General features: G+C 36.3%; 2 protein-coding genes across 5 annotated transcripts in view; both read right to left on the bottom strand.

Moving 5' to 3' along the window:
- Positions 1 to 9,042, bottom strand: part of LOC308704915 (uncharacterized protein) — a 28,318-nt gene extending 19,276 nt beyond the window's left edge. The window contains exon 1 of the mRNA XM_081389594.1: positions 8,929 to 9,042. The gene's annotated coding sequence lies outside the window, so the exon portion shown is untranslated. The remainder of the gene's footprint in view (positions 1 to 8,928) is intronic.
- Positions 9,043 to 16,850: 7,808 nt separating this feature from the next.
- rspo2 (R-spondin 2) overlaps positions 16,851 to 17,735 on the bottom strand; it is a 56,713-nt gene continuing 55,828 nt past the window's right edge. For 3 of the 4 annotated variants that reach the window (XM_081389414.1, XM_081389415.1, XM_081389413.1), the window contains exon 5: positions 16,851 to 17,490. In XM_081389414.1, the coding sequence (XP_081245540.1) occupies positions 17,369 to 17,490 (122 nt within the window). In that variant the 3' untranslated portion in view covers positions 16,851 to 17,368. The remainder of the gene's footprint in view (positions 17,491 to 17,735) is intronic. The other variant, XM_081389416.1, reaches the window with a different exon arrangement.

Raw genomic sequence — 17,735 nt, 5'->3', positions numbered from 1 at the left:
CGAGTGGCATGTCAGACAGCTAAATATAACCGTTCCAATCAAAATCACCAGGCAGTCCTTTCTGGTTTGGTCTCTGAGATTAATTAACCAGCCCAGGACACAGTCTGTGCAAATTACAGAGCAATGTACGCTACAGTAGGAGGTTGGATATACTATACAGTATACACATGGAGGCCATAATGCACTGCTAATGCAAACATCAAGGTTACCTGTCTGGCTCTCCTATTTAATCTTATTCACTCTTTCTGGGGCCTAACCCGAACTTCAGCCTACCTACCTGTAAGCATCATTCATTCATGTGGCTATGATTTGGTCTGCCAGCAACCAGTGGTGTATGAATTCCTGACCCAGTCTATGCCACTTTTTATTTCTCCAACACTCTTTGAATAACCACATCTTTAATAAAATAAAAGGTTGGGGGAATGTGATATGGTGGCCCCATGGTCATTAAAGAGGGCTAATCGGGTCTAAACAGGTCATATTCTGTGGCTGGGGCCAAACCGGTCCTATACAATAATGAGCCAGACTCCTCAGCACCACATCAAACCAAAAACACACCACCTTCTCTACCAGATTATTCTGCAACAGCAGCAGGCGTGTTTTTAATGGACGTGGCACACAATGTTACACACATTATCATAACATTGTCAAATCGACATGCTTTAGCACTGACATTCACTCAGGGCCTCATTCATATCTTTAATCAGGATTTATATGCACATAAAATGGGTTTGAATTAAACAAAATCCTCATACAAATTGTCAAACATCCGTCAATTATAAAACAAGGAAAGCAGTTCCACATTTCCTCCTTACTTAGTAGCAAAAACCTTTTTTTTTATTATTGTTAGAGGTTGAGCTCCCGTTAAATTGTTTCATTGCTACACTAAGGACGCCCTTTGACTCGGAGTAGAAGACATCATTCGCTTACAAGGTCTCGCAATGAAAGCCATGCACGCTGCAATAAGCCCTGCTTTGTTTCCAATACATCCATGGTAAAACATTTATTAGTCTAATTACAGCAGGCTCCCGTTGAATTTTCTTCCTGTGTTACAGATGCGTTGGCGGAGTTCCCATGTCCTGTCACAATATCGTTTTATTCAGCACCGTGCAACTGGGAAGAAACTTTGGCGGGATGTGGTTTAACTAACAAAAGTCTCAAATGGCCTTCCGCACCTTTTTTGCTTTATAAGTGTTAGTGCGTCACTTGTTGGCGCGGGAAGTTTTGCTTTGTATTTATTGGACGTTATGCTAATCTTTGGGGAGCTAGTTAATGAGGAATAGGATTAAGAATGAACACATTTTGTATAATGACTTTGCCGTTTGAGTAGTCTGAGACTAAACCGGTTTGTTGTAGCTTTAACCAGTGTGTGGTGTGAAGGAAAGCTGTCCTCAACATGTCATCTGCCTCAGTGCAACTGTCTTTGTGTGTGGGCACTATTCTCTTTTAAACTAGGGTCTATATAATCCTGTTTTGATTGGAGCTTATGTCTCCCCTGCAGAGACTGGTGCCTCGTAGCCGCTCTCTCAGACAGGGAGGCCCCCGAGCGGAGGGCCATCCCCCGAAAACAGTCTCTTTAAGCAGCATGGTAGATCTCGGCTTCATGCCATGCCTTGCGCCTAGACTCATACCTATTCTACAAGACAGCTCAGACCACAAACAGATAGCATAGGACGTGACCGTAAGCTACATTTGATCTCTCCAATTAATCTTTCTTTCTATCTGTACAGAATTATAACTCAAATTATATAGATTTTTCCACAGTCGTATAAGCTTTTATACATTTATAAAATTAAAAGGGGGGGGGGGGGGGCAGTAATTAAATTTTTTAATACTTTTTTATTATTTCTGCTGATAATAATAAAAAAAATCTCATTGGGTTCTGAGACAATAGGTACCAGAATTTACACATACTATATTAGTGTTTTGTATTTTTCTGTGCATCGTTCTAAAAGTTATGACAAGTTAAGTGAGTGAGTCACTGATTTAACGGATGTGTTCAAAAACACTGATTCATTCAGGAATGAAACAAGTGACTTGTCTTTTTGAGTGAGTCATTGATTAATACACTCAACCTATTCGTTCAAAAACACTGATTCATTCAGGAGCAGGTAAATTCAGATGTGGCTTCCTTTAAAACCATTTTCATTTGCGAAGGAAAAACAGACACATTTTATTGTTTATACACAAAAATTACACATAATATTTTGTCTGAAATGTCATTTTACACATGAACTGGTAATGGTCTAAATATCTGTAATGGGGTAGTTGACGTGACGTGGCTTTTTCACCGTCACAGAAGATAAAAAATAATTTATTTAACATTTTCATCATTTAGAATACTATAAATGGTTAAATATTTTCTTGTTTTACATGAATTTGTTGTTTTAATACCCGAGTTATTTTTTATTTTTTTACAACTTTGAGCCAAATCTCAAAATCGTCCTATGGTGTGACGGTAGACAGCATTATTTAATAAATATTAACTTTTATAAATAAAGAAAATAATGTTTAAAAATCTTAATGAACACTCCTGGCATAATTGTGCAAGTGTCTATTTCACCAAATGGCCATCACTTTTCCTATACAAACATTTCTAAAAGTGTAGGAATTTCATAAAGTTTGTCACAGAAAAAAATGTCCTTTGGTGTTATGCAATAACCTGATATTAAGTTGGGCAATATCATGGACAACTGAATTTAGTTGAAAGACCCCATTCAAGGTCATGTGACTGAAGACCCCTATGAAGCCCATGAGCAGTGCACATGATGAGTATTTCTCTCAGAATTGTTCAAATAATTAACTATGTTTTCAGACCACTGAAGTTGTTAAGTTTTTTTGTCCTTTGGTGTGACACCCCTAAATTTCATTTTTTAATTCAAATTTGTATTTTTAACAGCAGGACTATGTAATATTATGCAAATGTATTATGCCAATTGCTAATGACAGTTCAGCTAGTATTAGCATGGTTATTAACTGCCACAAAAGCTCAAATGTCCTTTGGTGTGACAGGAAATGTCACAGGAAATGTCATTTGGTGTGACACTTTGGCCTGTCACACCATAGGACACAGATGTCACACAATAGGACAAGACCTCCTTAAGAAGCTACTAAAACGAATATATAAAGTTTCAACAAAAAAAACAAATGTCCTCCTTTATAATTGTTACAATAAACACTATATATTCTGACTCTTTTTATGCAATGACTATCTTTGTCCTTTGGTGTGACGTTTTGTCCTATGGTGTGACAAACATAAAACAACAGAAAAATATAGGCCTACTTATTTTAAAATATCTTTTAAAAATAGAGTCAAGTTTGGCATTAGGGGAGTTACAATAATATCTCCTCTTAGATAGGTACAATTTCAAACAGTTTTGTAAGGTTGGCGAAATTTTTTTATTGACAACAAGGGAAAAGTTTATCAAGTTCATCTATTCATGGTGAAAATGATTCTAATTAGTACTTTCATGTAAAATAAATATCACTTTAAGAAAATAATGTTTTAATAATGTGAACAATTCTGTCTCAAGTATTTTTTTATGTTATTTAATATAATTTCTTAGTACTTTTTAAATGTCACACCATAGGACACATTTACAGTACTGTTGAGTGAAAACGTGAAATAAATATGTGAAGTCATTGACAAAATGAGTGACCACTACTATTTTCTGAAACTGCAGTTTTCATACTCCATAAATATATGTATTTTTTCTTAAAAAATTATGTTTTCCAAAAAAAGTACTTTTTCTTGGCCATTTGTCAACTACCCAATGGTAATGTAATGGTCATATCTCGTAACGTGCGATTAACTGCTGTGTGATTATTTTAAAATATCAAATATTCCAAATAGAAACAAAACACAAATTGCAGTGTCAGTCTGATGTCATAGCAGAGCGTTTTTTTTTACTTTATATTATCTAGTCCTACAAAAAGGTGCTACCTTATTTTTCAAAGCAGAATTAAAGGGTTAGTTCACCCAAAAATGAAAATTCTGTCAGTAATTACCCTCATGTGACCCTCAAGACTTTCGTTCATCTTCGGAACACAAATTAAGATATTTTTGATGAAATCTGAGTGCTGGATCACTCCTCCTGCAGGCTTATGGACACTATAACTTGCTGGCCAAGAAAATGTATTAAAGACATTGTTAATATAGTCCAAGTGACTCCAGTGGCTCAATCTTAAGTTTATAAAGCGACGAGAATACTTTTTGTGCGCAAAAACAAACAAAAATAACGACTTTATTCCACTTTTCATTTCCTTCTCTCTGGACCTCGAGTTTTTTTTTACATAGTGTAATAGCGTAGCGCGTCTTCGTTTCACGTCACCACGTATCACACATGACCAGAGTCGCCCAATAGTGAGCCTACGTGGTGACGTGCAACACAGACGCGCTACACTTAAACACTACGTAAAAAGACTCGAGGTCCAGAGAGAAGGAAATGAAAAGTGGAATAAAGTCGTTATTTTTGTTTGTTTTTGCGCACAAAACGTATTCTCGTCGCTTTATAAACTTAAGATTGAGCCACTGGAGTCACTTGGACTATATTAACAATGTCTTTTAATACATTTTCTGGGCCAGCAAGTTATAGTGTCCATAAGCCTGCAGGAGGAGTGATTTCATCAAAAATATCTTAATTTGTGTTCCGAAGATGAAAGTCTTACGGGGTTGGAACAACATGAGGGTGAGTAATTACTGACAGAATTTTCATTTTTGGGTGAACTATCCCTTTAAGCTACCTCCTGCAAATGTGCGTGATTTCGGATTCATTAAACTCTATAGGTAAACAAATTGAATAACAAATTGCAGTAAAACCAGTTGTGTTTCTGATTATTATAATATATTAAAATAATATGACAACAAATACCGGTTTGCTACTTCGAGCAGCATAACGGACCATTTTTGTTCAGTTAAAACAATTGAAAGAAAAATATGTTCTAAGACTATTTTGCAAATGTTCCCATTCAGTTCTGAAAAGTTTTTTAAATGTTTTAAAAACAAATTTTCTTGGTAATGTGAACATTAGAGAAAACATTAAGGGAATGGTTTCTCTATTTGTTAATTTTATAACCTTGCCAGAACGTTAGCCAAAGTTGTGTCCTGTTAGCTAGGCTGACACCTAAGTTCAGATACTGCCTTAAATTTTCAAGTAATCTATATATACAGTGCAATGCATAAGTTAATACACCCATGCTAAAGTTGACTAAAAAGAGGAATAAAAAATCTTATTTTGGAAATTGAACTTAATTTAAAAAATTAGGAAAAATCTAACCTTTTAGGACACCAATTTTTTTGTGAATGAATAATGTATCGTAAATAAATAAATGTTCTTCCTTAAAATACATGGTGCATAAGTGTGTACACCCCTATGTTAAATTCCCATAGAGGCAGGCAGATTTTTATTTTAAGTATTTATTTTTTTTATTACCTTTTATTGGCATGGTTTTATTTCAGTTAGCCTAAAAGCTAGTTTGATTTGCATTGAGAGATGATCTTATGGAAAGTACCCCATGCCAATCTCTAGGTATGGTGAAGGCTATGTGATGATGTGGGGCTATTTTAATTCCAAAGGCCAAGGGAACTTTATCAGGATGCATAGTATCCTAAAAATTAATAAATAAAAAAATACTTAAAAATAAAAATCTGCCTGCCTCTATGGGAATTTAACATAGGGGTGTACACACTTATGCACCATGTATTTTAAGGAAGAACATTTATTTATTTACGATACATTATTCATTCACAAAGAAAATTGGTGTCCTAAAAGGTTGGATTTTTCCTATTTTTTTAAATTAAGGCATTAAGTTCAATTTCCAAAATATGATTTTTTATTCCTCTTTTTAGTCAACTTTAGCATGGGTGCATTAACTTATGCATTGCACTGTATATATATATATATATATATATATATATATATATATATATATATATATATATATATATATATATATATATTATCTTGCCTAGTTGAGTCTCGTATAACTTAAAAATGAAGTTGAAATTGAATAAATTATTTTGATTAGTTAAACTATTGGAAAGGCACATGTTGTCATGACTTTTTTGTCATAACCCTTTGGTGGCGAATTTCTTTAGAAAATTTAAAATTTTCTTCAGTTCACAAGAAGTAAAAAACAAGAAAATGAAATATGTTTACTGGCTGAAGCTGGTAGACAGACGTACACATAGGCAAATATGCAGAAAATACATGGGAGGTTGTGTAAAGCTTACAAACATTCTGTGAAAAGGTTAAAGGCTAAACACATACTGTAGTAAAAGGTTTGGAATTAAAGGCTTGCACAGAACACTAGCCATTCATTTAGAGGCCGGTGATAGCATGTATTCAGTTGGTATTCCCCTCCGACAAACTGCCTGTCATTGCTTCAGACACGTAAATGAGAGGAGAGCGTAATGAACGTGTAATGTGGGGATAAATAGCAGACTGATGAAGAAAACAGATCACTTATAAACTCACCTGGACTCTGATTTTCTATTTTAGTCAGCCACATAAATGCCACACAGCTGAATGATTTTTATGACACTTCTCAGGAGCTGAAAAATGATTAACTGTATTTGTAAGCGTCTATCCTCCATGCATCACCAAAGAGATAAACTGCTTAATTCACACTAGAGAATCTTATTTGTAGAACATTGTGCCTTTCTGTCACTCAAATGGTTTCTGTTAGCGCTTTCTGTTTGCAATTTCCACCTCTGTACCTCACTGGGTATTCAGGAACCGAAATAGATAAAAAAAAAAAAAAAGTCTGATGTGAGGCTTTTAAACAATGTTATAGAAGCCACTTTTACTTTTTCTGTGTGTTTAATTGAGTGATTGTATATGCCTTGTATAAATAAATGCAAATACAATTAGCTTTATTTAAAGTAAAACATTTACATACCTAAATAAATAAGCTTTTATTGGTTACTTTTGCAGACTGAGTATTTTAAAAAATGAATTATAAAAAAGACAGTAAACCTTACATTAACAGTAATAATTTTTGGCCACGTTATAAAAATCTTGGTGCAGAAAATGACTGCACGTGAGTTTGACTAAGTGCAATGGTGGATATACTGTAGGTTGTGAATAAAATGTCAAATGTGCTTAACATTTTAAAATATCTTTGAAAAGATCTTATTTGTTCCATAATATAAGGGAGAGTATATAATGACGGAATTTACATTTTTAGGTGAACTATTACAATATAGCCTACTTAACACACAAATATAAAAGTCGCATAATTAAATTTTATGGTTAATAATGTAAGGAATAATAGACAACGGGCCGTTGAATTATTAGAGAAATAATGCACACCGAGGTGTATTTATCAATAATTCAATGGCCCGGAGTCAATTATTCCGCTTGTACTATGTTTACCAAACCTCAAAACATTGTTCAGATGATGTATTTCAAGGGATTTGTCATTTTTTTGTCCTTAAAACACTCTTGTGTCTTGCGCTTCTAATCCCAAGCCTCCGTTGCTAATCCAAAACGTCATTTTAGAGCTAGTAATGGAGGCTTCAGCCACTGATAGCAGACTAATGCAGAAAGAGATAGAGAGAGAGAGAGAGAGAGAGAGAGAGAGAGAGATTTAGTGTATGTGAATTAGGTATACCTGAGTCTGTGCGTCTCTCAACACTGTCCGTCTCTACTAATAGCGAAACTGTTAAGTGTTTATCTGCTCCAAGAACGGCGCCATTATTACCTCGCTAGTGAGAAATGTCATGTAGCTTTTAAGTTGTTAAACTATTTTACTGAGAAAATCGTCAGAACAGTGATAACAGTGACAAAACGTTTCTGTGCGAGTGTGTGTACGTATTCTCTGTGTGTGCGTTTGAGTGGGAGAGAGAGTATATGCTGTCTGTACTAAAATGTAATTTTGTGGTAAAAACAATGGAAACAATTTGTCTTGTTTACAATTTTTTTTTTTTTTGCTTGGTCAGTGTCATTATTCTTTTGATGTTGTAGGCTGTAAGGACCTTTGAAATAACTGAAATCATTTGGGGAAGTGATATGGAACTGAAACGCGGTCAAGACCTGCCGCGCGTTTCCCTTATTAAATAATTGCACACCTTAGAACGTTTGTCAAACAATCAGATTGAAGCATTTAACAGCCCCGTAGTATAAAACAATATGTGACCGTGGACAACAAAACATGGGTCACATGGGTCAATTTTGTAAAATTGAGATTTATACATCATCTGAAAGCTGAATAATTAAGCTTCCCATTGATGTATGGTTTGTTATGATAGAACAATATTTGGCCGAGATACAACTATTTAAAAATCTGAGGGTGCAAAAAAATCAAAACATTGAGAAAATCCCCTTTAAAGTTGTCCATTTGTGTTCACGACTGTGCTGCATCCACTCACAAAAATAAATGTTTTATATATTTATGGTAGGAAATTTACAAAATATCTTCATGGAACATGATCTTTACTTAATATCCTAATGATTTTTGGCATAAAAGAAAAATCGATCATTTTGACCCATACAATGTATTGTTGGCTATTGGCACAAATATACCCGTGCGACTTGTGACTGGTTTTGTGATCCAGGGTCACAGATAATGATTTAAACTAATTTTTTAGCATTAAAATGTACAGAACATTGACAAAGTATCCACGCACCATTTAGAAGCAAGCACAGAATGGCCTGGCAGAAGCCGAGTTGAGTGTTAGACTGAAACTCCAGGTGTTATGGCACCAGAGATGTGTGAAAACAGCAGAGACCGTAGACAGTGTGGCCACCCCATTCAGCACAAAAATCTTTCAATAATACATCTAATAAAACCAGCATTCTTTTTAAACTCTACGCGAGCAGTACTTTGAGTTTCCTTTTGTAATCTGTGGTTATGTTAAGGGTGATTTTTAGAGACCACCTATAAGTGTGAGTGTGTGAGGGAGGTGTGATTTAGCAAACTACTCACCTCAAAGAATTGCTATGTGGAAAAAATATTCAGGATTTACACCTCAAGCTACCTCCTGTACATGGTTTCACCTCTATAAAAACCTTCGCTGCATGTTAGCATTGTTATGTCCAGGGGTTAAATTAGGCCGGAACAATCCGTAACAGCATTCCGGCACCTTTGAATCAAAATAGAAAACAATTATCAGACATTTTCTGTATGCTCCAGGCCAGTTTTTGTATGATCCAGTACACATATTCCTCAAAAATTATAAAGTTTATAACATACAGCATTATGCAATATTAATTTAGCAACATTACATGAAGCAATGTAATTTCTTGCCACTCCAAAATTCCAATTTAATTCCCTGTTCTGTTGCTTCCCTCTTTTTTCAAAGCAAAGTAATATCCCCCATTCCTCACAGTTATTTGTGTCAGCAATGGGATTGATATCGCCCTTTTGGGTCCTTACTGGTAATTCTATAGGCAGCAGTCTTTCTATTATGGTTTAATAAGGGCTGTTTTGTATTAATCCTCCCTTGAAACCGCTAGCTAATGTAGCTACTAGACCCCTATAAAATTCAATAAATGGAGAGCTGTTGCCAAACAAAAAAGGAGAACGCAGAATCATGATGGAGGTTTTAATTTCGTCCACAGCAACAGGCACGGAGCTTGGCCAAAAGTGACTTTTGTCTCCACATACCGCTGTCTGGCCATAAAGGGAGCTCAGAGCTCTAGCTAATGTCTTTTAAATATACGTAACTGTGCTCAGCGGCACTGATAAAGAACATATGTTAAAGATCCTTCTGGTAAGACCTGAACTGGAGTCCAGAGGAAGGTGGTGATGGTGCGGTCGACTCACGGTTTTGACCTCTCATGTGATTACGAGACCTCAAGGCCTCAACGGAAGACGTGAGGTCTCGTGCGGTTGTCTGACTGAAATAAAACAGCTGACTTAGTGTGGCGGTGCAGTGGTCATTTGCAAGGAAACTAGCCATGGCAAGGGAAAAGGCGCTAAGAATAATATCGTATGCCCCATAATAATACCGTACCCCATGCCAGACCTGCCAAGAAGTCTCTCTCCAATGGGAATCACATCGAGCCCATATCCACCGCTGCACCTGCCATAATGAAATCAAGATGACCAGGCTCAGAAATGAGGCCGTAAATATTATTTTACTCCCTCTTGACTTCGAGGCTGAAAGTGAGCATGAAGAGGGCCAGGCGTTTAAATTGATAGAAACATAAAAGAGGATTTGCCTAATTGTGATAAACCCCTGTAATGCACTAAATGACATAATTCTCACATGCTGTATTCAGATAGAGTTTCATTAAAACCACTCGACTGAGCTGTATGTTTCCCTACAGTGACAGACCATTATTGACTGAATACAATAGTGCCTCTACTTTGCACCTCTAAAAAACAACATCATTATACTTCACATTACAGAAATTACATCACCCACCCAAAGGACTACTAAATTCTCGAGGTCCCATTCACACCCACTGCGATGGATATTTAGTAAGAGACTATTACCATTACGAGTGTGTGAGAGAGAGAGAGAGAGAGAGAGAGAGAAAGTTAGATAGATAATTTCGTCCATAAATAGATAGATAGATAGATAGATAGATAGATAGATAGACAGACAGACAGACAGACAGACAGACAGACAGACAGATAGATAGATTTGGGTCAGTATGAGCACGCATTTCCCAAAAGGATTGGGAGTCTGGATATTATTTGCATTAAAAAAACGTATTCTCTCTCTCTCTCTCTCTCTCTCTCTCTCTCTCTCTCTCTCTGTGATTTTAATTTTGTATGTTTGCATTGATAGTACACATATGGTAAAGTTGTAGGATACACTATACACCAGCAGCCACTTTTGGCCTGTAACATCGGAGCATATATATATCCACCCAGGATCTCTCGCCAAAAAAAAAGTCATTTTCAGCGAGAGGGCTAATGATCCCAGATTTCCTTTGCCTCGGTGGGCAACCAATGCCCCATTACACAGTTAGCCTATTGAAAAGAGCAAATTATTTCAACATTTATTGTCCCGGGCATAGTCATTAATCCGGCGATGCCATGTCATAACTTCCATCTCCGGCATCTGCTTTGGAACAAACGTGTCATTCAGGCAGCAAACGTTCTGTACATGACAGAATGATGAGAGGGAAATGGCACGGCACGGGAATGAGGACCACTAGCACTCAGGCCTCACAAACAGCATTTCCTGTTTGTGGTTCCACTTGCTCAGTCTTTGAAGTGTGCCGTAATAATAGAACCAAATGGAGCTAATAAAAACGCACTCCGTCAGATTAAAAGGAAGCCTTAGACTCAACTAGACCAGAAGCTCATACCACAGGCAAACACACACACACCAGGAACATACAGACATCCTCACTATGATACTCTGCCTTTAAGGCGCTGCCACGTAGTTTACAGAAGTGGTTTTATGATGAAAAGAGAATCGCAATATGCCAAGAGGGAATGGGCAACGCAAACTTCTGATGTGTGGACCGGCATTAGAGACCATAACATTAGCATGTGCAGTGTGTCCTGGATTACTTCACCCAAAAATAAACATTCTGTCATCATTTACTCACCCATATGTCGCTCCAAACATGGCTTTCTTCTGTGGAACACAAAAGGATACAGTTGATAGCAAGTGGAACTTTCAAACTTCAAAAAGGATGCAAAAGTGTCATAGAAAACATGATAAAAGTCGCCCAAACTGCTTGTATGCTATATTTCCACTGAATTCATATAGCCTAATAGTTTTGCATCAGGAACAAAGTGATTTTATCACATACTCAGAATTAGTAACATGAATGTAAGACAGCATGTAAAACTATGTGGAAAAAGTAGGGTACAATGGGACTACAATAAGAAAAATGATTTTCACTACTCCCATAGTGTATAATTTCAGAAAAAGAAAAAAAAGTTTTTATTAAACATTGATAGAGCAACAGATTTTGTGTGAAAATAAATCATATAAGTGGTTTGTTTGAAAATCTTATAAATGTCTGAGGTGGCAAAAGGTGGCAAAACATATTAATACACATACTTCAGCTAAAATAAAATGTTTTTAATAATGTCTAAATTAGGCTAATACTTGTTCAAAACAATCACTTCAGCAAAGTTTGTACTATTTTCAATTTATTTTGATAAAATAATTCATTTTTGTTCAATTGATATACTGTCATTAAAATGCTCATTTTAAAAATACAGAAACAAAATTATTTTAAAAAGTAAATATTCTGAAAGCATTGAATGAGATCCCATAATAATTTAATAAAGCTTTAAAGTACCAAATAAATATATTTTATTATACGATATGATTAATATCATATTTTTAAATATGATGGTTTCATTATAAATATGGGGTCTAAGTTGGAAACCCATATATGATATCTGAATCAAACCATGTCATGTCAACAAATGGAAAACTCAGCTGGCTTTGTATTATCATGTTAATTATTGTGCCTTTAGCCCCAACAGCAGGGGAGCCAAATACCATACTTTTACATAATTTTTCTGTTATTGAAAAACTTGCTTTAATTCATTTAATTGAAAATCATTAACAAGACCTTTGTCTCAAAACATTCAATCGATTCTCATTTGCGAAATAAATCTACAACATTTAAAGTCCCCCTGTGGTGAAAATCAAGCTTTTAATGTTATATGTCTATGTGGTGTTTTTAATATGCTTTAAGACAAACCATGTGCAAAAACACCATTGCTGAGTATTTTTCCTTAAAACTGCAGTGAACCAAAGACAGTCTCAAAAATGCAGTTTGAAATCGCTGGTGTTTCTGACGTCACAAACTACCTTGTAACCAATCAAGCTGGTGTGAGTGAGTGGAGGCGGGGCTAATTTGCATATTCATAGAACAGCATACTAAATGAGGCAAGGGTGTAGAGTTCCATTCAACATTTGCACCTTTACCGCCGTTGTACCTTATTCAATAGGCTATCAAAGAGTAAACACAACTACAAGCTATACTTAGAAGACTCAATTATACTTTTAAGTAGATCTCGAGTACTCAAAAGACTGAATACAAATATAACGTTAGGCCTTATCAGGGCTCTCAAGTTTTACCAAAAGCTTGGAGTGAGATCACATGCCGTTAGGGGAGGAGCCCAAATGGAGCCCCGCCCCCATATGTCCCCGCCCCCCAATTTGACCCATTGTTCATAATTAACCAACCCAAATTGAAATTATAATTGGTAAATCTGATAAATGACAGAGCAATTCATCACATCAAATATACTCTTTAATGTTATATTTCAAAATTACAAATAAGTTATACAAAAATTACAAAAATATAACAAATTGCTCCAAACAGTTTGAAAAAACAAATATTTTTGCATTTTGAATGTGTCTAGTCAAAATGGTATAATTATTTATTGTGTGGTGCATGGGACATTGTGAACAAATAACATATTAGAGTATTATTAAGGTGTGTGCGTGTGTGTGCGTGTGTGTGTGTGTGTGTGTGTGCGCGTGTGTGTGTGTGTGTGTGTGTGTGTGTTTACACAAGAGTACACACTCCAGCTTATGAAATGTGTTTTGTGTTTGAAAAATATAAAATGCAATGGCAATGATTAATGTATGTTTTGACAGGATATAAAATATAACCCAGAGCACTCTGCTTTAATACATGTAGCCTTAATGTAACTAGAAAGACTATTAATACAGTATAATATATAATTTAAAATAAAATAAAATAAACAAATTTAAATGTATTTAAAATAAAATGAAGAAATACATCTTCATTCCTTCCCATACCCACTAACATTCCCTTAGTTTAAGAAAACGTAAGCTAGCCAAACTGAGCCAAAGCTTCTGGCCTGGTTCAAGTGGTTGCAGAGTAGTTGTAGAGTTTTTGACTGCATCAATAATAATGTAAACGATGGGCTATATATTAAATGTTCTAGCCTAAAAATGTAAGACGAGCTTTCTTCCAACTTACTTTCTCCATCACGACGTGTGTTCACGCGATGTTGTTGGTTACCTAGTAACGAACGTACGGTGGCCGAGAATGTTCCGTCAACTTCCGTGTGTTCGCGCATCTGTGTTGCCTTGTAACGAACGCAATTTGGCCGAGATACGTGCTGGCGGCAGGAAACTTCACTTTGTGTGCCTGCGCCTGGTATATAACGTTATATATAAAGCTCGCAGGACAACTTGGTTGACATTGCCTTTTCAGCGTGACAAATACACGGTGTGGCGTGTGAGCGTGTGAACTGGTTGAATTGCGTGTGTCTCACGCCCAATGCGTGAGACTTGAGAGCCCTGCCTTATGTTCCAGAGAAACAAGTGCACAGCCATCTTTAGCATTTTGTCTCTGAACTTCCGTTTTTGAGGTAAGTTAAAGTTAGCTCTGTTATTTCAACTAAAGTTATCATGAGCATTGTAATGTTTGAAGCGGATGCCATAACAAATGTCAGTAGACCGGGAAGATTTTAAAACCAGAGGTTCATTCATATCCGTGAGTCTTACCTTCACGCTGTGGAAAGAGGCCTATAAACCGGAAGACAGAACACAACAAGCGTCGAACGAAGCGTTAAAAGGGGGCGGGGCTACATAATTTGACTTTTCTGTCAGTTTAACTCATCATGTAAACGAAGTGTAATTTTAAATATATTTCTGAGAAGTAGGCCTGCCTACATAGTGGATATTTCTGATATTTCTGAAAAGTACATAAAAAGTAGACTGAAAGAATACTTTCTTTTTAGTTTAAAATAAGTTCTTGTTAAAAAGTTTACTCTTGAAAAAAAAAAAAATGTTGTATGGGTTGATAGGATTTCAGTTTTGGGATTAACTACAGAGAAAAAGAAAGATACATAATTTACATTATAATGTTGTACTACACAGCGGCAGATTTTTATATAGCAAAAAATATGTAGCTAGACTAGCTTTTATTGTTTTTTGGTGGTAGCCTAAACACTTCTTTCTTGACTGTAAGTTTCCAGTTCGTTTTGGTGATGGTGTGGCCCCCGAGGTGACATCTGTGAGGAGTTCATTAACTTGTAACCCACAGCAGATGGGTGTTTATACAGTAAGTTTACATATACATTGACTACATGGAGAGTTTATGGACCCCATTCCTACTTCAAAGAAGGCCCAAATTGCACTGGTTTTAAAGCATGGGTTTTTGTTCTTGTTTTTTGTCTCATCCAATCAACAGTTTTGTCCAGGTGTCTTTCAACATAATCATGAGGATAACGCATAAAACTGTGAAATGCAAACAGTAATTGTGGAAAGATACTTCACACTTTCCTTCAGGCACCAGCCATTTCCCCCTCCCACTTAAATAAAATTCTAATTAAATGTAATGTGAGTATATGACTCTGTACATCAATAATGAGCATTCAATTTAGTTTTGTTTTTTTTAGTTTGAGACTAATACTGCATACAGTTGAAACCAAAATTTATTCAGACACCTTCAACATTTCTCACATTATCACAGTTTATTTGTTATAGTTTAGAAAATGGTAATAAAATATGACAAGAACTCAAGAGTTATCAAATCAGTAGATATTTCACTGGTTTTGGCCATCCTTCTGTTAGCCTGTATCACAAATTAGGTTGAATGGCTGGCAGCTGTTAAATTTAAGTACAAAGTTAGATAATACCAATTTAGGTTAACCAATTACCAAAAAATGCTTAATTTTGTTCAGTCTGTGGTGTAAAAAGGTCGCATTAGCAATTAAAGAAAAAACACTTTAGGTCAAAGTGTCTGAATAATTTTTGGTCTGACTGTATATGCTTATTCTTATCGTCTGGAAATAATCTCTAGGTTCACAGGTAGGCTACATTAGAATCTGGACGTCTGCTGTCTGGACGACTCTTAGTACATGATAAATGGACTCCGTTTGGAAGATCAGCCTTGTTTTTTGTGTGTGTTTTTTTCCCCAGAGGCAACGATTATACAGCACACAGCACTAGGTTAATTGTCCGTGACTCAAATGAAACCCTTTTGGACCTACCTGAAGAAAATGTTTATTCATTTTCGTTCTGAGAGGTTGTTTGAAGTGGTTGCGGTGCCTGTAGCGACGGATGGAGCGATGCCATTTGCACCTGTCAGAAAGACTTAGGGCCTACAGCTGCTCTGAATGATGTCACATCCCAATAAGGGCCCTATTCTCTGCTGCCAATTGGCCATATCTGTTGGTGTGCTGTGAAATGACAAATGTTACGTAATAGAGCTTCAGGACTCGACGGGAAGGTTGGCGAGGTTCTGAAAGTATACAACGGCACCAAGTGCAACATGAACTGCGTTTTAATAGCACACAATATACACATTATCAATCAGTTGACGATATACTTCAGCTGCTGCAGGATGTGTGATCAACATAAAGTACAAGATGTTAAACCAGGTTTACACAGTGATTTTCTGAGGAACATTTACCAGCAAATCGGACACAATCGGTTTCCACTGTTGGAGATATTTTGTATTGTTATAAGTGGTTGAAAGAATACTTCAGCACTGAGGAGTATCAGGTACAGAGACATCATTTTCACCAAACATAAAAATAATAACAATAATAATAAAAAAAAGAATCAATAAATAAATCAATTATATACCATATAAATGTAATAGCTATGTGAAGGCTATGTTTTTTATTTAGCTTTTTTGTTCTTTTTAAATTCATTTAACTGTAGCTGGTATTATAACCCTTTACACATTTAAACGCTGAAGTGTCAATACTGAAAATACAGTAAGGTTTTTTTTATATTTATCATCAATGTTACCTTTATTAGATAAACTCACCGACTATGTACACATGAGTTTGTGGCCATGCTAGTTGAACAACTAAGATTCTTACCCACAATATACAGTTAAAGCATAAAGCGGTCTGGACGTAAACATCTTGTGCTGAGAATAATAATTTCGCAACTATGCATGGTTTTGCAACATTGCTATGAAAAACAAAGTACCTATTTGACAAGAAAGGCCATACATGATGCCCTCTGCCTTGATTCTTAAGGAAGGGGAATGCTGTAAATTGTACATAAATACAGATAAGTCTCTCTCTTGTTTTTCAGGGCATCATAATCAGTCAATCACGTTTGAGTAACCTTTCCAATCTCTTCTGCTCCTTTCGCCGGTCTGTGCTCGTTCGACTCCTCCAGGTCTCCATGCCCAAGCTTTCTGTGCTTCCAGCTCAGTCTCTCTCTTCTTTCTCCTCAAATAGGACGAGATATGAGCTATATGAACAGCTGCTGTAGTGTTCCATGATATCACAGTGGGGTCATGGGTCGGGGGGGACGTATCACCGGTGAGGGAAGCAGCAGGAGGCACAGAGACACAGTGTGACCACATGAATGTGGATAAATGCGTGTGTGTGTGTGTGTGTGTGTGTGTGTGTTCATCAGGGTAGGTGTGTGTGGAGCGTGGCTAGCAGCTTTGTGGTCTTTGTTCCATCGTAAAGTCTTCTTTTTTTTTTTTTTTTACTGGCCGGCCCGAACAGAGGCGAGGTGGTCGCTGTGTTGGTTCTGGGCCCGGAAGCGCAGCCTCTGCTTGTTGGACTTCTTCTTCTGCTCTTTGGTCCGGTGGCCCTTCCCCGAACCCCCTATGGCAAAGAAAAAAACACATTAATTCAGAAACTGTTGATACGCTCATTTTCGGATTCGTGATCAGGGGTGTAGTAAACATTATGACATCCATTTTTAGAAATTCAAAAGTCTTTTTGAGTAATAATCAAGAAAAAAAGAGTTTCCGGTTGCATAAAACAACAGCTTTAAGACCAAGCAGAAATTTTAGTTGCAACAGAAGTTGATTAATATTCATGTTCAGTGTTGGGAGTATCGCATTACA

This window comes from Scardinius erythrophthalmus, assembly GCF_964197995.2.
Source record: "Scardinius erythrophthalmus genome assembly, chromosome: 16".
Lineage (NCBI taxonomy): Eukaryota > Metazoa > Chordata > Actinopteri > Cypriniformes > Leuciscidae > Scardinius > Scardinius erythrophthalmus.
Note: the sequence above shows the minus strand (reverse complement) of the source record. Positions and strands in the feature narration are given on the sequence as shown.